The sequence below is a fragment of the Macrobrachium nipponense genome, chromosome 44 (assembly GCF_015104395.2).
Source record: "Macrobrachium nipponense isolate FS-2020 chromosome 44, ASM1510439v2, whole genome shotgun sequence".
Lineage (NCBI taxonomy): Eukaryota > Metazoa > Arthropoda > Malacostraca > Decapoda > Palaemonidae > Macrobrachium > Macrobrachium nipponense.
The window spans coordinates 13,822,039-13,844,331 of NC_087221.1; the positions used below are offsets into that span (position 1 = coordinate 13,822,039).

The 22,293-nt window shown below is 44.4% G+C and overlaps 1 protein-coding gene across 2 annotated transcripts in view; it reads right to left on the reverse strand.

Moving 5' to 3' along the window:
* Positions 1-22,293, reverse strand: part of LOC135204031 (uncharacterized) — a 157,709-nt gene that overhangs the window by 119,442 nt on the left and 15,974 nt on the right. For both annotated transcript variants that reach the window (XM_064233973.1, XM_064233974.1), the window contains exon 3: positions 10,360-10,860. In XM_064233973.1, the coding sequence (XP_064090043.1) occupies positions 10,360-10,860 (501 nt within the window). The remainder of the gene's footprint in view (positions 1-10,359; positions 10,861-22,293) is intronic.

Consider the following 22,293-nt stretch of genomic DNA (forward strand, 5'->3'; position numbering starts at 1 on the left):
GAATCGTCAACAGATGTCGAATAATTGTGCATCCGAGACAGAGTCACGACATGACACCCACCTTTTGAAAGATGATATTGAGAACAAACCATGCAAATCATCGATCTTCTTTGCCAACGATGTTGAGACACAAGATGATGAATCTCTCAAGGTAGGTGCACATTAGATGAAAGAAGTTTCTTATCAGTAATTGAATCAAATAAGGAAAAACAATACTAATTAGTGAATGACTAAGGTAAATGTGTACAGACATCTCCACAGTTGAATCATGGAAAAGTGAACTCTCATGATTCTGATCACAGAAAAAGTCCAATGGATGACACCAACCAGTGAAGATGGCTCTAATCCCTGGTGTTTTACAGAGGACTGAAAAAGTTATTCTGCTCTTTCATTGCTGCTTGGTGAGAAAGTCGGTGAAAACGCAGGGATTGTACTGCCTGAAGAACCACTTGTGAGTTGGATCATAGAGAAACTTTTCTATCTACAGTGGTCCCCCTGTACTCGCAGGAGATGTGTACAAGACCCCCACCCCCGCGAATAGTTAGAATCTACAAATAGTTGGAACCCCTAAAAAAATGCTTAAAACAGCTTATTTTGATAGGTTAACCTCAAGAAAAACCCACAAAATATCTTTATACCTGGTTTTTTATAGTTTTATCACAAAAAGTGCATTTTATGATTTAAAAAAAAAACCAGGAATTTGTAGATATTTCTCATAAAAAAATACTGCAAATAGGCTAATTTCCTGGAAATAACAGGTAGATATGGTCCAGAGAGAAATCTGCGAATGCGTGAATCTGCGAATCTGTACTCTGGAAGCAGAGCTAGTTGGACGGGGAACGGGTGAAGTCTTCCGTTATTCACATAAAATTAGGAGTGAACAAAGAAAAACTGAACACCTTATGCATTACAAAATGTGTATTGGAAGACAAAACTCAAATTGTCTGAAGAAAATCATTCTGCGTCATCCCAGCAGCCGATGGGGCAGGTGCGACAGAACAGAAGATTACAGACTCCTGTTATACCATGGGGTAAACAGAAAGATGATAATGTGTCTAATGACATATAATATCTCTGTCTGAAAATTCTCGCAACAGTAAAAGTGGAATACGAGACATGAGCCTTATGCAAGAATTCTGAGCCAACCAGAGACCTAAGTCTGTGATGGCTGGTCAGAGAGATTCGAATTGGTAGTTAATCCTCGACAGAGGAGAAACTATACTAAGACGAACAGAATCTCAGAGTGATGGCAGTAAACTGTTCCTCACTCGACTCCTTATACCGAGTTGCCTGGTAGTGCATTCCATGTTTGAATGCGTTTGGCTTAGATACCATAGAATGCAAAAAAAGATAGTCAAGCATCTGCATTTTAACCGTGATACTGAAAATGTTGTGTTGTTTTCAAACAATACCACTATTCATCTCAAAATTAAAACCAGAAACTCTTGGGAGGCCCGAGTGGCTGTCCTGAGACAAATAGTACCTTCTCTTAAGAAGGTACTATTTGTCTCGGTCACATACCAGTAGAATTAAATTACAGGTATGCGGCTATTACATACTCGGACGGTGTGACTGATAACAGGCACATATCATGACGAGAACATACTAGTATATTCGTAGGTTCCTGTAAATCGTGCTCCAGCCTAATTCTTCTTCATTCGAGAAACAAGAAAAAGCACTGGAAGTAGACCTCTTTCATTCTCTAATGAAGAGAGCGAAGGTGACTGTCCCAAAGGGAGACTTCTACGGTGATAACAGGACACCAAAGATGACTAGTTCAAGCCAAACTGGTGTTCCCAAAATAGTAGCACTGGAGAGGTGTTCAAACTTCTCGATGCTATCCATCCTGAACAGACTGATGTATGTTCGTTAAGATCCTAAGGTAGAACCAAAATTGTCTCTCAGATTTGAACTCTTGGGAGTGGACTCCATAGAGTTCCTCTTATTCCCTTGCCCATCCCGGTGTAACCCAGGAAGATGAGGGGGAAAAAAAAGAGAGGAGTATTGACTGTTCTTGCCTGCTCTTCTCTGAACTTGCGATGCTCTCACTCTGTCAAACGTAGCATTCTTTTCCTACAACTGCTTCATTCACGCAAACGTGAGTGAAAGTTGACGAGTTAAATGCAGTAAAAGCTGGTGAGAACTTGCCACGTCTTGTTACACATCTATCTTCTCTGTGACTGAACCTCACGAAGAGGACTACACAGAGAGCCTCCTAGTTCCTTCAGATGCCTTGTCCCAAGGGACAGCTACATCAATCTTTGCACCTGAGACTACCCATACCTGGCTTTCACAGGTGGGTGGGAGCCACCAACGCAGCTCAGTCCCTTCTCTCGACCTGCTCCACTGTCATGACGGACAGAAGAGTACGCATCACTGACAGTGGGTGTACGACCCCCCTTGGAGGTCTTACTCTTGGAGAGACTTGTACACAAGTACCCAACACAGCCCAAGTTCCATGAGCAGCGCCCTTGGAACCAGAGACAGGAGAACGAACCTGGGTTCAAACTCGTGGGGCTCCCAAGACACTATATTTTGGGGGCAGTGTCACAGTTCCTGCTCCGGAAGGAACAGGTGAGCTGAAGAGACAGCCAACTGCTTCCTCCACAGAGGAAGGATGTAGACCCTTAGAAGTCTCGGGGCGAGACTTCTTGGGGGATGGAGAAACTACCTTCCCCTCCTTAGGCCGTGGAAGCCTTGGAAGAGAAAGGTGAGGGGGCAACAGACAATGAAGCCAAAGACGATGACCCCTGTGAAAACTTGCTGCAACATGGGAAGGGAGGGTGCTATGCGATGGCTAGGGACTGCACTGATCAAGAGCAGAGTTCACTCGGTAGAGCCAAGCACTCGGCTCGGCAGAGCTGGCTGGCCTAGCTGAGTTGAGTGAGTTGAGCAGATCACCACTTCATAATTATGAGTGCTAATCATCAGCAACTACCTATCACTTCTTCCCAATTAACTGTTCTCCTTTGAGGTTGAAGCTCCAAGAAGAAGAATAAAGAGGGAATCTGTGCTTCCTGTCCTATGTGTTCAGACCCTAAGGTCCAAGACACGAGGATGGAGTAGTATTTGACCAATCACCGAAAAGGTGTTGCATGCAGTACCAAGCTCTGCATAACCCCAAACCAGACTGAAGAGCAAACTCATCTGTACTGGTAATGGTTCATCTCGCTATCCATACAAGAAAATAACTAGATGACTTCGTTATCTGCAGACCTTGGAAAATCCACTAGCCAACTAGTAACAACTAACTCAATCACCTAAAACCCAAGGGAAGGAGATAGAGAAATTAAAGATACACTCCTATCCTTCCTCCCCCAATACCATGCCAGTCACAGAAAATGGTCCTAATGTGCTGCAGTTTTCATATACTATAACCTCCGCACACCCACCGATAACCGGGGTCCGCCTGTATAACCTCGACATCTCGTAAGTAATGAAACGTAAAAAAGGATCGACATTTCCAGTAAGTAGACTGAAGAATTGTAGAGAGTGACAGATTGCATTTAAACACTAGAGAAGTAGCTACTACCCTAATATCATGGGCTTTAACCTTCAATAAGGGTAATGCCTCTTCCTGAATGTTACTATAAGCTTCAGAGATAACATCTCTTAAAAAGAAGGATAACGGATTCTTGGATATAGGACAAGAATGGTCCTTCACTGAACACCAGAGATTACGACTGGGACCTGAATCTCTTGGTTCTCTCAAGATGATACTTAAGGGCTGGCTCTAACCAGACAAAGAACCCTCTCCTGGTCTGTCAGTCCAAGGATACTAGTCAGGTTCTTGATAGAAAATGAACGAGGCCAGGGATTGGATGGGGTTTTTATTTTTTGTTAAGAACCCAAGAGTAAACAAGCAGATCATATCTCCTTAAGAAAAGCTGACTTGTTTGTCCAAAGCCACAATCTACTAATTCTTTTGGCTGTGGCCAAAGCAACTAAAAAGAGGATTTTCCTCATTAAATCACTTGGAGATGAAGCATGAAGGATTTCAAACGGAGGAACAGAAAGCTATTGAAGTACAACATCTAAATTCCAGGACACAGAGGAAGGATTAGCTTGTTTCAAAGTATCAAAGGATTTAATCAAGTTGCCAATATCCTGATGTGTTGCATGGTCCAGGCCTCTATGTCTGAGCACTGAATTGAGCATGGCTCTATAACCCATCATATTGAAGTCGCTAGGCCAAAGGAAGACTTCAAGAATAGTAAAAAGTCTGCTATTTGCACTAAAGTAGTTTTAGAAGATGAAATGTTGTGCCTTTGACACCAGCTACAGAAAATTGACCACTTTGCTTGGTAGATGTTAGCAGAGGACTGCTAACTACAGTTGGCAATAGCCTTTGCAACTACTTTTGAAAATCCTTTTGCTCTGACAAGCTTCCTGACAGTTTGAAGCCTGTCAGAGTGAGAGTGGACAAACCTTGATGAAAAAGGTGGAAATGGAGTTTCCCGAGAAGATTTCGATGCAGTGGTAGGAGTCTTGGAAAGTCCACCAGCATTCGGAGGAGGTCCGGGAACTGCTCCCTCTGCAGCCAAAACGAGGTTATGAGCGTTATCGAGTTATTGCTGGACTGAGACTTTTGACTTCCCTCACTATGCTGAAAGGTGGAAAGACAATACACATCCAGGTTGGACCAGTCCTGGAGCATTGCATCCGTTGCCCATGTCATAGGGTCCGGGACTGGAGAGCAACACAAAGACGGTGATTTTTCGACATCACAACTGGTCTATCAACAGCTTCCCCCACCGTTTCACAGGTCAGTGCACATCTGTGGATTCAGTGTCCATTCCATCAATAGCACCTGTTTGTGGCAACTCAACTTATCCACAAGGACATTCAATTTACCCTGAATAAAGTGGGTGACTAACTGTGTGTGGTTGTTCTGGGCCCAAACAAAGAGCTTTGTGGCCTCTTGACAAAGCAAGAAAGTGTGTGTGCCTCCCTGATTTTTTTATGTAGGCCATCACTGCCATGTTGTCAAAATGAATTGCGACTGTCTTCCCGTATGTCACAGAGGTAAAGTGTAGAAGGGCCAAATGCACTACTTTTAGTTCCCTCACATTGATGTGGTGCTTCCTTTCCTGTTGCGACCATGTCCCTGCAACTTTCAAGTCCTATAGATGAGGGCCCCTATCCATAGATCATTGGCTAAGCAGAAAGGGCGAGTGAGGAACTTCTGAATCGTCTGAATGCAGGACTGAGATATGAGAAATTTTTAATCAATTTGTATTTTTCATAGCTAATATGACAAATTTTTCATCAATTTGTATTTTTCATAGCTAACAAACCTTCGGTCTTAATAATAGGATATTTCCAAGCGCTAGCTGGTTACCAGCTAAAAACAATCAATGATTTCAAGAAATCTGAGAGTTGATCATCATCCCTAATTTGATGAACATCTGAGTTGGGACTAGTTGAGACTACACTGGAACACAAACTTTAGGTAGTTTCTGGATTCCTGATGAACTGTAATGTGAAAGTCACCATCCAATCCCTTCATTGGATGGAGGATAGAACTGACGGATTCATTTCCATCCCAAATTTTGTTGTTTCGTCTCCAATCTCCCAATGACTTAGGAATAACAAAGTGTCGGTTGTAAAAGCCCTCTGAATTTACATCTTCCACAAGTTCTCTGACCCCTTTCCTGAGTAGAGAAAAGTCCCTTCCTTTGACAGGGCCGAAAACCTCTGAGACCCTACCAAGTAGGCAGTCAAGCTGATGGGCGGTGACTTTAAAGGAGATTTTGTGTTGAACGGAATGGGATAACCCCCCCAATTATTTCTAATACCCATGGCTCTGCCTTCCTTACTTCCCATTCCTTCACAAAATGCAGAAGCCTGGTTCCCACCAGAACACAGAGGACAGAATCCTCAATTGCTAGAGTAGGGTCTGGTGGAGGATTTCCTAAGCAGGAGAACTGATCGTAGATTGGCACATAGTCGGGACTGATACCTGGGTCTGCCCCCTATCATTACTGTAAAGGAAATACCATACTGAGACTAAAAGACTGCAGACATATGGCTTGGCTGATTAGGGCGTTTGGTAGAATGAGCGAGTAAATCATGCGTTGCCTTAAGGATTCCTAAAGAAAACAGCGGAGCCAGTTATTGAGAGCCATCACGAACCACTTTGCCTGTGTAAGACAACACCCCTAACCAGTCTGCTGCAAAGTTATCCTGGAGAGTGGTACAGTCCTTGATCTTTTCCATCAGGCTCCCACCGTCCAATTGAGAAAGCTTAGAAACTCAACGACTTAAAACAAGTTCTTTATCAAATGGACAAACTACAAGGATGAAAAGATCTTAACAAAAGCAAATGCTGATCTTGTAGAGTCAATCAAGCCATAGAAGCCCCCTTGGGAAAGGCAGAAACTCCCAAAGAAGGTGCTTCCCTGAGAAGGAGAGCCAAAAGGTGGCCAGCCAGCCAACTTTCGATACCTGAAAGAGCCTTCTTCAAAGAACAGGAGAGAACTATCTTTGTCATTCTAGAGATACCTGATGGGTGCCTCATTATAAAAGCAGTCTCGTGATGACAGAGCCAAAAGAGAGAAGAACGTTGGATAGCAGAATAAGAAATACTTCAATAAAGAGGCATAAGCCGACATTGTTCAATCCTGCTCTACGTATATCTTCCTCCAAGGATGAAATTGAAGGAGCTAAGTGTGGTTGCTCCTGAATTGCAGACAAGAGCTTCTTCAATAGATCTAGAATATTGTCCAGGCATTGCTGGATCAGGTCCAAGCAGAGTCCTGCACTGCAGGAGCATTCAAACTCAACAAATCCAACTGCACAGGACGCTCATGGCAAGCAGTACATGGCACCAAAATATTGGCAGATTGTGGCACCACAGGAGCAAGGAGCAGGAGGATGAGTCGTAGGAGGGCGAGAAGAAACAGGCGAATTCATTGAAAATAAAGAACCTTCTGATACTGGAGAACACTGATAAAGGCTGATTTAACACTGGCCGTTTCTTAAAAGAGGTGTGCTTGGTACTAAGCACACGATTGGAAATAAAACGCTTTGGCGTCAAGACAAGCTTGGAGCGCTCGACTTGCACTGTGCGCTCGGCTCCCTTCATGCGCTCTGGATCTACCATACATATGGAGCTGACTGGGTGATTGACTAACACTCAATGCTTGTCTCCTGTCACTGAGCACTCATCTTCCATTGAATGTCTTACACACACTGACCACTCAACTGTAGGCTCTCCTACTGAGTATTTGGTGCCAGCGAGGCACTTAGAAACATACACTGCACTCTCTTCTTTCCCTGGGCGCTCAGCTGTCACTACACGATCACTCACTGGGCACTCGGAACTCTTCATAAACGAGCGTTTGGGCACAAAATATTCGGGAGATGTCAGGGCGCTTTTCTGCTCCCAAAAACTACATGAAGGTTGTGAACTGCAGTCCAGATCTAAGGCCTTGCAAGTGGGAGAGCACACTCAGGGGCAGCAGGTCTTTTCAGTGGCCCATAAAACTCAGAAAAACACTAACTTTATCTTCTGCTCTTGTCGGAATCTGAACCACTGGACAATAAGGCAAGCCTTTCTAATGGCTGTCCACAAAGTCCTGGGAATGCACATTCTTGGTTGAGGGAGCAACTACCTGTGGGCAAACTCCACCGACCTCCCTTGGAGCTTCAGTTTGCTTCTTCCCAGGGTTACGGGAGTCTGGCAGGGACCTAAGTCAAGGAGCGTTGGTTGATTGATTGATCATGGAATTTAGGGCATAGCCTAAGCGCTGCAGGAGCGTTGGTGAAACAAGCAGTCACCTCCTCCACTGACAACACTTGCATGCATATTACGGGCACTTAACTGATCCATTATGATCTTAATAGATGTACCAAGCTAGGTTACGGTATCTGCTAAAAAGCCAAACTTCTTGTCTACTCTGGCTTCAAGACTGGCAATGGCATTGGGCTTGGAAGTTAGGAAGCCAGGTAATGGAGTTGATGGAAGGGTAGGAGGCCTTTGGATAGGGGAAAAGGCAGTCACAGGAGTCAAAGGGACAGGTACATCAGAAATGAAACATCCTTGATCATATATCAGTTTAGTCAATGCTATTTTATTTTTATTTTCTATATTGGTGAAAGGTGGGCATCGTTCAATGTATGGGAAATGTGTTTGATTCTAGAAAATGTATTAATGTATCTAAGATATTTTGTGACGTCATAGAATACAAGATGGGGGCGGCGTGAGGCGCAAAAGGTAAACAAAACAGAGGAGTAGTGGAGGTGGCATGGATCTGGTGCTGTGGTACGGTAGGAGAGAGCTCTCGGTCTTCTAGAAATTTATGGGTTGTAAGTTTTGTTGTGGTGTTGTTCAAAGTCTCAAGCTGGATTAAAATGGATCCAAGTAACATGAACAGGTGGGTAGCCTGAATGATTGTTGTACGTTTGTTTGTTTGGTTTCTTACATTGCATGGAACCAGTGGTTATTCGGCAACGGGACCATCGCCTTTACGTGACTTCCATCACCAGAAATATATATCGCTAACCCCTCAGTGGAATGCCCAAGAATCGAACTTGCGGCCACAGAGGTGGCAGGCCAAGACCATACCAATCACTCCACTGAGGCGCTGATTGTTGTATGTAGGAAAGATTAAGCTATGAAAATATTTAACCCTAACCTTGGCCTTGGAGGCCACCTTCCTCTGTCTCTTTTCAGTTTTGCTAAATGAGAAAGTAGTTTTCTACCTTCCTTGATCCTAGTCCTTATATTCTTCAAAATTAATGTCAGAACAAGTCTGTTCTCTGCAAGAGCTGCAAATTGTTTGCATATCATACCTAACAGAAGTCAGACAGGTCATAATTGGGAAAGTTAAAAAAGCTAGCTAACCTAAGAAAATCAGCGCAACCACATCAAAAAAAAAAATGAGTATGTACTTCACCAAAACTTGGCAAACTATAGCAACCAACCAGTGTAACCAAAACAAAAGCTACCCAACAACCGATGTTTAGTCGATGAGCGGCAGGAACGAATTGAGCTCCTGAGCCGTGTTGTCTTAAATTCTTCCCTGAAAGTGGGCAGGGTCAGTTGCCTACAAAACGATGGAGCACTACTGTGAATTTTTAAACTTAAGCTACCGTGAAAGTTAGGAACTAATACTGATATAATTATGTAGTACAGTGTTCCCCCATATTTGCGGTGGATAGGTAACAAACCCCCTGAATAGTTGAAACCCCTATAAAAACACTTATAACAGCCTGTTGTGTTATTTAAAGCTCAAGAAAAACCCAATAAAAATGTTTATACCTGGTTTTCAAATAGTTTTATCACAAAATGTGCATTTTATGAAACTGATAAAAAAAAAAAAAAAAAAAAAAAAGAAAAAAAAATTGTGGATATTGTCTATTGAAAAATACTGCGGAAAAGGGGGAATTTTCCTGAAAAAAACAAAAAAAAAAAAAAAAAAAAAAAATTTGTGGATATTTCTTATTGAAAAATACTGCGAAAAGGGGAATTTTCTGCAAATAACGGTGATATTATATGTTCCAAAGAGACATCCGCAAATATGTGGGTTCACTCTACTTGGTAAATTACTAAAATAAATACATTTTTCAAATGATGTTTCAAGTTAAGAAATATTGTGCCGTCAGTCACAAACCACAGCCAGGCCCTAAGTCCAGATCTGCATGCAGACAATATTTTGAATAGCTTTGCTAATTCATATGCTATTGTATAACATGGGGAGTTGTTTGATTAAATTAATAAATGTAATATATTACCACATTCTCTCACTTATGTATGCATTATGGTTACTCATTGACAATTTATATGGTTTATTGTAAGTTTAAATATGCTATTTATTCAACCTGTGTATACCTTAAAAGCACACCTCAACACCTCAAGCATTTAGGGACTGTTTTTGTAAGAGCACCTGGCTTGACTCATCAATTAGTTAACCACTTACAATTGCAGAATGATATGTATTAAAAAACTTCCTACTCATAAATTCTTATGTATTATGCAACAAATGTCCCTTTCTGGATATTAGCATTAAGGAAATCATAACAGCCATGTATTCAGGAACAGGATAAAAACTTATGCCTAAACTTCCAAAGTAGAAGCTTGCTTACAGCAATTTAATTTTCACCATGATATAATTCCTATATTGAACATTACAAAAATCATAAAATAAAATATTTTACCTTGCATCACATACAACTGAATAGTAACTATATGCTACAGTATAAGTTTTACAGATAAAATCATAATTTTACATTTATATTATACTGCTGTTAACAATTAAACAAAATCTTAACATGTACTCCTACAGCACAGTAAATATAGCAGGCATTTTTTCTTATAAAACTAACTCTTAAATTGTAAAAACTAATGTCACTCACCTCTCGTTTCAAGGTGAAGAGCATGCGGCCTGATGAATGTAAAAACTCATTCCATCGCTTATTTTTTATTTCAATCTCATGAGGTGAAACAAAATCTTTTCTTTTCTTTGACAATTTTGGGTAATTTTCTAAATCTTGTAAGCAATCTACAATCATTGATAAAAGCCTAGAAATCTGCCGGAGACGTAGGTTGGTTTCACCAATACCCCGATATACTGGCAATTTGGGTCTTGACTGCTGGCCTTGAGTTTGAGTCTCTTTATTAGGCTTTGTCTGATCCCTTTTTTCCCCACTCTTTACAGCTCCTTTGGGAGACTTTTGGCTTTTGAAGCCTTTGTTACCCTTGCCAAGTAGTTTAGGTTTTTCTTGAGATCCACCTTCACCAGTCTTCGGTTGAACAGATGGAATTGGTTCTGCTTCTTCATTTTTGGACAGTCTAGCCCTCAGAAGAGCAAGCCTTGCCATGGCCTGCGCTCTGGCAATTTCTTCAGGGTCTAGGTACTGTTGATGAAATTAATGTTTAAATTTAAGACACTCACTTAAAAGCAAAATAAAAAGTCTTTGCCAACTCTACTTATCATTATTAAAGCACCTGCTTTGTATAAAATCAATATTATAAATGCAATTATCACAGTGTAACAGATCATAAAACAAAAATATAATCTGAAAAAGGGCTGTATACAGTTACTGACCTCAAAATAAATACATACCATACATCTTAATAAACATGCATAATATGTAGTTAAAACAAGTCAATAATAGCCCCAGCTGATAAACTTGAATGAAGAAAAACTTAAAAAAAAAAAAACAGTACAACAGCAACCATTAGCCTAACAAAGGAGTTGCCCACTATTACAACATACTACAGGTACGTACAGTACTTTTTTATATTTCAGACACCTAGTAGAAGGTGGTTGCTTGCCGAAAAACCCACAGCCTTGTAATGTAATACTCACTAGTTTTAATGTTAGTTTTAATGTTATGTAAACCAACAGTTTACATTTAATACAAAATCAACAGAAAGGCCCTACCCCATGTCCTATTTTCATACATGAATGAATGTATCTGGTGTCCTTGGTTATTGTCTCATATGATTAATTTATTAACCAATGTTATGTACAAGAAAGAAAATTATGCTCTTTTAGTAAATAGCCCCTTATAATGGCTCAATTATCAAGAAAGATCAGTCACTACAAAGGCTCCAATTCAGTGCTACTCTCAGATAGAACAAAACCTTACCCTTTTCAGTGATTAGCATCATTAGAATTATATAATTGTTCATGATAAAATATGACAATTTTTAAAATTAAATTGTATTTTTCCTAACTAGGCAAACCTGAGGTCCTTTACATAAAGAATTACTTTTAGCGAAGCTAGAAAACAGTCGCTAAACTCTTGAACACGGTGTTTAAGCAGTAAGTACCGTCTGGTAGGCAGGAAAAAATACTACTTCCATGTGAAAGACCAGGCTGAATGTAGACCTTTACCTTTCACAATTGAATCGGAGAGAAGCAACTCTCGCGTCTCTGACCAGAGAAAAAGTACCGTCAATGACACCAACAAGTGAAGACGGCTCCACTCCCTGGAATGTTACAGAGGACTGAAAAGTCATCCAGCTATTTCCATGGCTGCTCGGCAAAAATTCCTATGCTTGCAAGGAAAGCTAGATAGTTTTTTAGCCGTGAAGACACAGATTATACTGCCTGAGGAACTGCTCTTGTGTCACTGACACCGAAGGTTGGGGCAAGGAGGAGCTCTCTCTCGTTACCTTGGAAGCAGAGCCAACAGGTCAGGTGACAGGCAAAGTCTTCCATCATTTATAGGCAGTCCCCGGCTTATGACGGGGGTTCCGTTCTTGAGACGCGTCATAAGCAGAAAATCACCATAAGCCGGAAAATCATCAGAAATCGTAAGAAAACCTTACTTTTAATGCTTTTGGTGTATTAAAAACTATGTAAACTGCATTTTTATTGCATTTTTCATCAAAAACCTTCAAAAATAACAATTTTTCCTAACTATACAAACCTGAGGTCCTTTACAATAGGAAGGTACTTAGCGGCAGCTGAACCGGTCGTAAGCTTTTCAAACAAGGGGTTTGGTAGTTAACTACTTGTCCGGCAGTTAGCGGTACGCTAGACTGCGAGGCGAGGAGTCACTTTGCTTGAGGCCCAGGAAACGCTGAGTGAGGGGTGGCATGAGGTGGGACTATATGTAAAGGACCTCAGGTTTGTATAGTTAGGAAAAATACAATTTTGGAGAAATTGTTATTTGTTCCGATACGGTATACAAACTCTCGGTCCTTTACAATCTGAGTCTTATGAACAGACTGGTGTTCATCCTACCTTGGATTCCCTCCCTGGTCGTAAGAGCAGAGGGAGGAATCCTAGCCTCTGCCCAGCTGATCGGGGTATGTACCGCAGGATCAGTGGTCAGACTTCTGGACCAAATTCATAAGAGGGAGGCAAGCATACCTCTTATGAATAGCAAAAGGTAAGAACTAGTTCCTACTTCAAGAGCCAAAATGAAGTCATGGGTTTGTCTCTTGTTGGCTTCCACTCCCCCCCTTTGAAGGGGAGTGGTGTATATAACTCCTATCCCTACTGAAAAGGATAGGATGGAGCCCGGTTGCGTAGCTTACCTGCATCGGCCTCCTGTTCAGCGTAGTGATGACCGCAGCCCTCTGCCCACAGGTAGAGGAGAAGAACGAAGGAGGAAGAGAAGCCAGTCACACACTCTTTCACTCGTCCATTCATGCAGTCGCACAAGGTAGCGATGCTTTTCTGTCCCCTCGGGTGCTGGGCAGACTACACAACTTGTTGAGCAGCCACCACGGGTCCCAAGGAAAAAGTGTCCAAGGACCTGTGGGTAATATCCCTAAGGTAGAAAGAAGTGAAGGTGGTCTGGTTGGCCCAAACCCCTGCCTTCAGTACCTGCGTCAGGGAGAAGTTCTTGCGGAACGCAAGGGTTGGACCAATACCTCTTACTTTGTGGGCTCTCGGACGAAGGGTACGGGTGTCGTCACTACCAGCCGTGTCGTACGCCCTCCTGATCACTTCACGCAGCCAGAATGAAAGTGTTCTTAGACACTTCTTTCTTGGTAACCCCAGTGCTAACGAAGAGGCGTTGACACTCAGGCCTGAGGTGCCGAGTTCTCTTCAGATAGCGCCGTAGCGCCCTCACAGGACAAAGTAGCATCTCATCTGCATCGTTGTCAGTGAATTCCTTCAGGGAGGGGATTGTGAAAGACTTGAACCGGTTGTCAGGGACCGAAGGATTCCGAGTCTTCGCTACGAAGTTCAGGACGAAATCGAGCGTCACAGATCCCCATCCCCTGGAATGCTTGACATTGAAGGAAAGACCATGAAGTTCCCCTACTCTCTTCACTGATGCCAGGGCCAGCAGGAAGAGGGTCTTGAGGGTCAGAGCCCTGTCTGACGACTCGGAGTGGCTCGAAGGGTCTGCGAGTCAAACTCCTAAGGACGAATCACATCCCACACCTCGCAATTTAAGGACTAGGGCCAGAGCCGCTCTGTATCCTTTAACTGTAAAGACGGAGAGGAGCTTCTCTCGGCGAAGGAAGACGAGGAAATCCGCTACCTGCTGAAGAGTGGCTCTGAGAAGAGAGAGACCCCGTCCACGACACCAACCACAGAAGACGGACCAATTCCCCTGGTATACAGCTGCAGAGGACTCTCTGAGGTATCCAGCCATCTCTGTTGCTGCGCTGCGAGAAAACACTCTCGCTCGCAAGAGATGGCGGATAACAGCAAGTCGTGAAGAGACAGGGACTCGACAGACCGGTGGTACCGTTCTACATGTGGCTGGCGCAGGAGGTTGTGCCAGGGGGGAATCTCCATCGGTGCTTCGGCGAGCAGAGCCAGCAGGTCTGGGTACCAAAAGGCTTGAGGCCGTTTGGGTGCCACCAGGATCATCTGAAAATTTGCGGTGATCAGCGCCCTGCTGATCACTTGCGAATCAGACAGAACGGGGGAAAGGCGTAAATGAAGAGGTTGTCCCACGGGTGTTGGAGAGCATCCTCTCCAGCTGCCCATGGGTCCGGTACAATCGAGTAGAAAACCTGGCGCCATAAGGTGTCAATAATAATGGAGTTATGGAACCATAACATACCTAAAGGTGCCATTAATCAGTTATTGGCACCATTAACCAGTTATTGGTGCCATTAACCAGATATCGACACCATAAGCACCATAAATCACCAAGTTTCGGTTAATGGCAGTCTTCAATTTTCAGTACCCTGCCGAGACCTGAACCCCGCTGATAACCAGAGACTGCCTGTATATATAAGCATATTCAAAGGCTCCTGTTGATGGAGCACCAACCTCATTCTTTACTAATCATTCGAGAAAGGAAGAAAAGGATTAAGAACTGGAAGAAATGGAAGCAGACCTCCTTCATTCTTTAATGTAGAGGGCAAAGGCAAAGCTGTCCTGAAGGGAGAATTCTATGGCGATAACAGAAACCGGAGACGACTAGCTCCTAACCGGATTGGCTGTTCCTGAGATAGGAACACAGGAGAGGTGGAAGTTCAATGGAAGATGTCCAAGACCAGGAAGAAAGTAGGTACTTCTTCTGAAGAAAACCTACTACAAAGTCTCAGCTATATTATTTTCAAGTCCTGAGACTCGACAGACAACTTATCTTTTCAAGTGCCCAGCAGTAGGAGATCACCCCTTACAACCGTTCCTTTCTACATCTTTCCTTCTGCCTTCTTCCCAATTGGAAGCACTCTCTCAAAAGAGAAAGAAGATGGCTGGCTATTTCACGATCGGCCTTCGAAGCCTGAGACCTTTTTTAGGCCTTGCCTGGAGGACAAGGCAGTAGACAGATGCCTTGGCATGTTCCTTGCCTACTGCAAGGAACCGAATAAAGGTCCATTCCTAAAGGTTGAGACAACTTCAGGACTTGCAAAACTGGAGATCCAAATAAGTTCAATGTCCTTTTTCTTAGCACCAGAATTGCCCACAGGCTGGTGACTGGTGCTGGGTAAGGAAGAAACCTCATAAGTAGCTGCCTGGAGGAAAACCATAATGGTGTCCTATAGGCTTGCTGTCTCTTGTTGTGAGAGGGGATACCCTTCGTGGCAACTAGAAACGGCGTGGTACCCGAAACAGGATGAAACCGACACACGATAATCTGCAGTCAGTACAGGACCCTTCCAAAGAAAAGAATTGTAAAGAGCTGCTGTAACAGAGGAGAAGAGAGCTTGATTTGGCATCTTGAAACTGAATGAACTACCTACTTGTCCGGAGAAAAGGTATTCTCTAATTGAGAATGCCCTCATAAGCAAGGAATGCAGTGCCCCTACAAAAATGCTTGTCTCTCCTGGAAGAGCAAAGGCCTCGAGCAGTGAAGACGTTTCACAGGGGAAGCCACAGTCCTATTCCTGAGATCAATATGCTGACAAATCGGTGCAAAGATCTCTGCTAAATGCAAATCACGGGTATTCATTTCCCAAAGAAACACCTGAGTTTTCCTAGATGCAAAACTCCCAATTTTCTCTCCATGGAGGGAGGTTAGACAAGAACCAATATAAACAACTCTCTTATTCGAGTGTATGACCCGACAATCCGAAGACCAATTTCAAAATACCAACCCTTGTAAGTGAATTCCGAAAGAGACAAACTCATTGGAATTCTCTCTGTCAGTCTTCCACCTCTCAGAACAACTGAGAGGATCAAGAGAACAGGAAAGGAAAAAGGGCATTCCTACCAGTCCTGATATACAAACCAGCAGGAGTAGCTGTGGGCTGTCATCAACCTGAGATGATGACAGTACAGGGAAGGAGGGTTCTTATGCCATGGTAAAGCAACAACCTGAGGAAAGCAGAAAGTTTGTTTGAACAGAGCTGAGCACTTAATTCAGTTGCTCCATTAGGCATTGAACGAGCCAAGCCAGCCAAGACGATCTTGAGGAAGCGACCAGGGGCCTGGTGTAAAAAGTAAGCCGAGCCAAGACAAGCAAGCCGAGTCTAACCCGGCTGTGCGAACATAACCAAGGTACTGGCTCAGCATGCAAATCAAGTCAAGAAGAGACTCGTCTGCTGCGAACGATAGCTTTCCTCCCTAAATACTCGTCTCCTTCAAGGCCAAAGCCCCTTGAGAAGAAAGCTTAAAGGGGATTCTATGCCTCCTATCCTGTGTTCACACCCTAAGCTCCAAGACATGACGTATGGGACCTGACCAAGCAGAGTTGGCAAGTGGTGTCGAAACACCTCACGTCTCGACACCTGCTCTTGTTCTGTGCCTAAACAAACTGAAGAGCGAACCTTCTGGCACTGGTTTGGAAAGTGCTAGAGATTCTGCAGAATCCCTGGCACTCAAGAAAAACTAGACAGTTTAGCCCTTATAATTCAAATATTTTAGCCCCTAGGAAAACTGCCGAATCTCATAAGAATGATCATCGGGAGTGGTCTCCTCTTGGCTTCCTAAGAAAGTGAGGTGGTACAGGCACAGCACCAGTCTTAGACGCAGACTTCCAAAACAGAGACTGAGAGCATGTCCTGAAGAGGTCACACCCTTGAGTCTCCTGAAATGCAAGACTCCAGAGGTGAATGCGAATTGGCTCCCACCCTGTGAGTGGTAAGAGCCAACGAGAGAATGCTGCCTCTCTGAAGAGAGGCAGTCCCTTAAAATTCCAGTAGGGCTTCTAAGGGGGAACCAACTCACTGCTTCTCCAGGTGCTCGGTTGAGACAGACACCAGGTACTCGGTCAGAGACCGAGTGTACCCTCTAGACTCCTAAATGTGAGACTCCAAAGTAGAATGGAAATCGGCTCCCGCTTGTAGCAAGACTCCTGAAATCAGAGGCTCCAAATTGGCTCCCACCCTACAAGCAGGAAGAGCCAACAAGAGAATCCAGCCTCCCTGAAGAGAGGCAGTCCCCTTAGAAGTCCAGTAGAAATTCTTATGGGAAACTCTTCACTACTTATGCAGGTGCTCGGACGAGGTCGCAGTACCAAGTGTGCAGTCAGAGACTGAGGCACCAGACTTGACCCTAGCCAAGAACTGGTGTAGTAATGGCAGGGAGAGCCAGAAGAACAATTGATGTCCTGAACCAAGATGTGACAGGTCTCTCTGACTGTAGAAACCCGGAAATTAATCTCATACGACTTCCACAGCACCCTTGCTCAGCATGGATTTTAATTCTTGCTTCAGTGCCAAATCCTTGGCTGAACCAGGGGCATAAGTCTGGTGATGGACCGGAAGGTTGGTGAGGGGTGGCAGAGACTCAAAGGGAAGTAGATATCCCTTCTAAACGACATCCACTACCCAGGTCTTGGTTCCATATAGCTGCCATGTTGCCCCAGTGGCTTGATAGGCAACCCACACCAGTGGCAGCAGCTGGAGGGGAACACTGTCCCTAGCGTTTCCCCTTCTTCTTTCCCTTGCCTCCTTTCTCTGAAAAGAAGGGGGGCTATGTTCCTTTCATGGCAAAAGAAGAAGGCTGGGTACTTCCTTGAGCTCCCTTCAAAGCCTAGGACTTCTCAGGGGCCAAGGGAGAGCTAGCTTGACTCTGAGGTCTAGCTGCAGTGGAACGTGAAGACCCTTAGGTCTTCGCTATTGCCAGGTGGACAAGGTGGTCACTGTCTTCAGCCCCGATACTTTCCCACTGCAACATCTAGAAACTCTCTAGGAAAGAGAGAGGCAGTATCCAGCAATGGTCTGTTCCTAAGGACCAAAGCCAAATCGGTACCAACGGACCTGGTGATCTGATCAAGGACTGCGTCCCTCCTCTTCAGCACCAGGTTCACCCACAGGTTAGCAGTCTGGTGGGCCAAATAGGAAATATCCCTACCTCCAGACTGGCAGAGTCCCCAATGGCTGAATCCTCCCCAGGGATGATAGCTCCAGAGGAAGCAGTGACCTTGGATACTGTGAATAACACCGATCCAGCCAGGAGAGTGTCTAAAGGGCTGCCATTGTAATAGCCTCCAGGCTAACTGCTTCCTGCTGCAAAAGCCAGACACCCTCTGCAGTAAGATGCTATGGTTTGTTTGTTTGTATGGTGCTTAAGTGAACTAAGTCCAGTTCAACCTTTTTTGTTGGCAATGATCCCTCCGAGGGTGGGCTAGTAACACTTCTGACAAGGCAGAGGAGGAAGAAACTTGTCTAATCAGTTTTCTTTAAGAGAATTAGCTTGTCCTGAGACAAAATTATTAACTTGGTCAAGCATACCTTCAGTGAGCAAGAACCATGGCAGCCCCATCAAAACCTTGGGTTCTTTCTTCGGACCCCAAAAAGGATTCAAGGCGAGAGGGGCGGTCTGTTGATGAAGCCAAGGTCCCTTCCCCCAAGTCATTGTGCTGAAGAATCACTTTTGCAAAAGTATTCTGTATCTCGGGAGTGTCCGTGTCCTGAGGCAAAGGACCCCCAAGTCCTTCCAGGACGCATTCCTCCCGAAACACTCTCCCTGCAGGAGGGAGAACCTTGACAGACCCCCTTGAACCTTCCTGAACAGCTTTGGCATATGAACTGATAGGTTCTAAGATGAACCAGGAACATATGCCCTCGCAGCCGAACCCTTTTAGACAAGGATACAACTCCTCAGTGTTTGCCTTGCTCCTCCCAGTACAACCCCAGGAAGTTGAAGGGACAGGTGAGGAGGATTGGACACACTCACTCACCCTGCTAGTTCTGAGAAGTGAGTCACATGCAGTTACCCACCCCCGTTGATGGCTGCAACACGAGTCTAGGAGAGCATGGTCACCCTGGAGAAATGCTTTCCCAAGGAGTTTTGCAAGATTATCACCTGACAGGTGCATCACTTGCCGTGACCAAGCTGGGTGGAGTTGAGCGACCACCTGACTGGCAAGAACTTGCAGCATCCTCTTGACATGTCCCAGTCTTCTTCAAAGTCTAACAGGAGCGAGACACTTGCATGACTTGCCCCTTTCTTGTGTCCTGCGCCTGAGTTGTGACGGTGAGAAGACTCAACATCAACAACTCTGGATGCACGTGAATCCAAAGATTTGTGAGCATTCGGGGAAGATCGCGATTGAGTACCTGACGCAGTGTTAAGAGGTAGAACCGCCAGGACTAAAAACGGTTAGTGCTCCTGTGACTCCCATTACGCTAGCCCCTGGGAATAGCGTAACGGTTCCCATTCCCAAAGGAACAGGAGACCCAACAGAACACTCAACTGTCCCTTCAGTAGGAGGAGGCAGACCCTTATAAGTCCCATGACAAGACTTCTTAGGGGAAGGAGAGACTACCTTCTTCTTCTTCAGCGGGCAAGCCTTAGGAGGAGAAGGGGAGGAGGCAGCAGACGACCATGACAAAGATGAAGTCAACGAGGAAGACGATGATACCTGACAAGCTCTCTTCTTCTCTGGTTTCTTCTCCATCAGTTTCCTCAGGATGGAGGTGAGATCCCCCATCCGAAGAGCGGTAGGAATAACAGGAGCAGGATTAGATGGAGCTCTCCCCACCAAGAGAGGGAACTTTACAGGAGCCTTTACCACCGTAGGGAAGCCCTGGGTGGACAGGGCCTGGGATTTGGTAGGAATAAACGTGTCAGGGGGTGACATCACAACAAACACATGTTGAGGTGGCACTGAAGACCGGGTTGTAGCATATGGGGGCGAGTGCCCATCACCACCGAAAGAGTCACATTCTCTGGGTGATGAGCAAACACCATCATAAGTACGGGCACAAACCTATGCATCATTACAGTTGTAGATTTCACCGCCACTGCCATATGAGTAACAGGAGTCCCAGAGAAGTGCAACACTAGGCCTTACAAGGAGGGGGGTAAAGGGAGGCCTAGTGTCAACCAAGCCTGCTGCAGATCGCAAGACTGAGACACTGCCACACCTGAAAAAACGAGAGTCAGGTTAGTAGGAAGAGTCCCTCCTTGCCCGAAGGGAGAAATATCCCTCTCAGAGTAAGAAGAGGCCCTTGGAGAATGGTTGTTCTGGGCACTAGCCACCCGCTCCCATCTTCGATCAACGAATCAGACGAAGAAGCCGAGGGTGAAAGTCCCCCAAAAGGGGAAACAGCACGAAGAGGAAGCTTGCTGGGAGGAAGGAAGGATGATGAAGGGTCAGCCATAACGGATGTCATCTGGGGTGTGTTACCCTCAGACAAAGCCTTGGAAGCCTTTGCCCCGATACCACTCCCTCCCCTCAAACTTCTCCCACTGCTCAGAAGACCAGGAGCAACACTCAATACATGTTGAAAAGCTAGAACATTCACGCCCCAGCCATCTAGTGCAAAAGGCATGAGGGTCAACACTTGGGAAAGACAGTCCCAGCATGATGTTATCAAAATAATCACAAATACACATTCAGACCATATAACTATACAAAAACAGAAAGATCCCACCAGGAAATGGTGAAAACAATTCAGCAGCAGTCGGGCAGAGAAGTGGAGACACGTCCTCACTCGATGGCAATCAAAAGTTAATGGGAATGTTTACGTCCGATCGGGAGAGAACTCCTCATGACTATCAGAGTTCACTGCCAAACCACCTTGTTTGAAAGTTCAAAGGCTGATTTCCAGCTTTTGCTGAAAGCAATTCTTAATGTAAAGGACCAAGGGTTTGTATAACGTGTAGGAACAAACCAAATTTTAAAAGCAATTTGTACTTTTCGTAACATACAAACCTGAAGTTCTTTACATAGACTTTAGCATGTGAATGGAAGCTGGAATGACTATAACCTCCCAGCCCAGGTGCCAGAGTGAGGGGTGGCCGAGAGGGTGGCTGAGGTAGGCTGTTTAAGTACGTAAAGACTTTAGGTTTGTGTGTTAGGAAAAATAAAAACTATCTTTAAAAACTATCTTAAAATTTGTTATTTGTTCCTACACTAATACAATACATACTACCTCACTCTTTACATAGGAGACTTACCACCAGGTGCAAGGAATCTGGGTATGCTCAGAACTAACTGGTAGGTATGCCTAACCTGGGATGTTACCCGAGCAGAAAAAGGTATCCCGCACATCTAGCATGCTGAACAAGAGATGTTACAGTTGCTAGACTTCTGGCATTACGTAGGATGTTACCCAAGCAGAAAAAGGCATCCTGCACATCTAGCATGCTGAACAAGAGGTGTTACAGTTGCTAGACTTCTGGCATTATGTGGCAAGTTTGTTTATACTATTATCTAATAGACACAAAGAACCAGTATACATCAAAAACAATATAAAAACGGACTTTTTTTTATTGTGTGTCCCTATCTCCTCTAGTCAAAAGAAAGGGGAGATTTGCATCCATTCAAATTTAAAGAGAAAAACATGGGACTGGTGCCCAGTTGAGCAGCTTACTTGCATTCCACATAAATCCAGCATCGACGGCCTAGCATCCTGATGAGACAGTAGAAGTGAAAGGAGAGGAGAACCAGTCACTCACATATGTACTCTCTCTTGCTAAACCAAATACCTTAGATGAAATGCAACCTGTCCCATAGGACCCGAAGAAAAATTGTCCAAGGAATTGTGGGCAACAATGTGGTCTAACGTGACCTGTAGAACAAACAGGCTCTTTCAGAATGCCAAAGATGCCCCTGACTTTATGAGCTTTCACCCGGACTGTATCCTCATCCTCTTTGCTGGATGAGGCATATGCCTGCTTAACCCCTTCAGCACTGGGACGTACGCATGTACGTCTTTTACGGTACAGTAATAAAAGACCGGGACGTACGCGTGTACGTCTTTCATCCCTCCTCGAAAAGCAAAGCGTTTTCTTCAGCTTGGATGGTTTCCACACACAGTATTGTGTACAAGAGAGGTGCTGAAGCTCCACCCACAATTCATTCTAATCAATGAGCGTCCGATGGACGTCGTGACGTCATTTTCATATGGGATATTAGGAGGGGTACTGGCCAACTTATGCCAGTGCGCCTCAGGCTATTATCTGAGAAGAATGATTACGATTTTGTCCGTAAACCATGTAGATTTGAATTCTAAACCTTTTT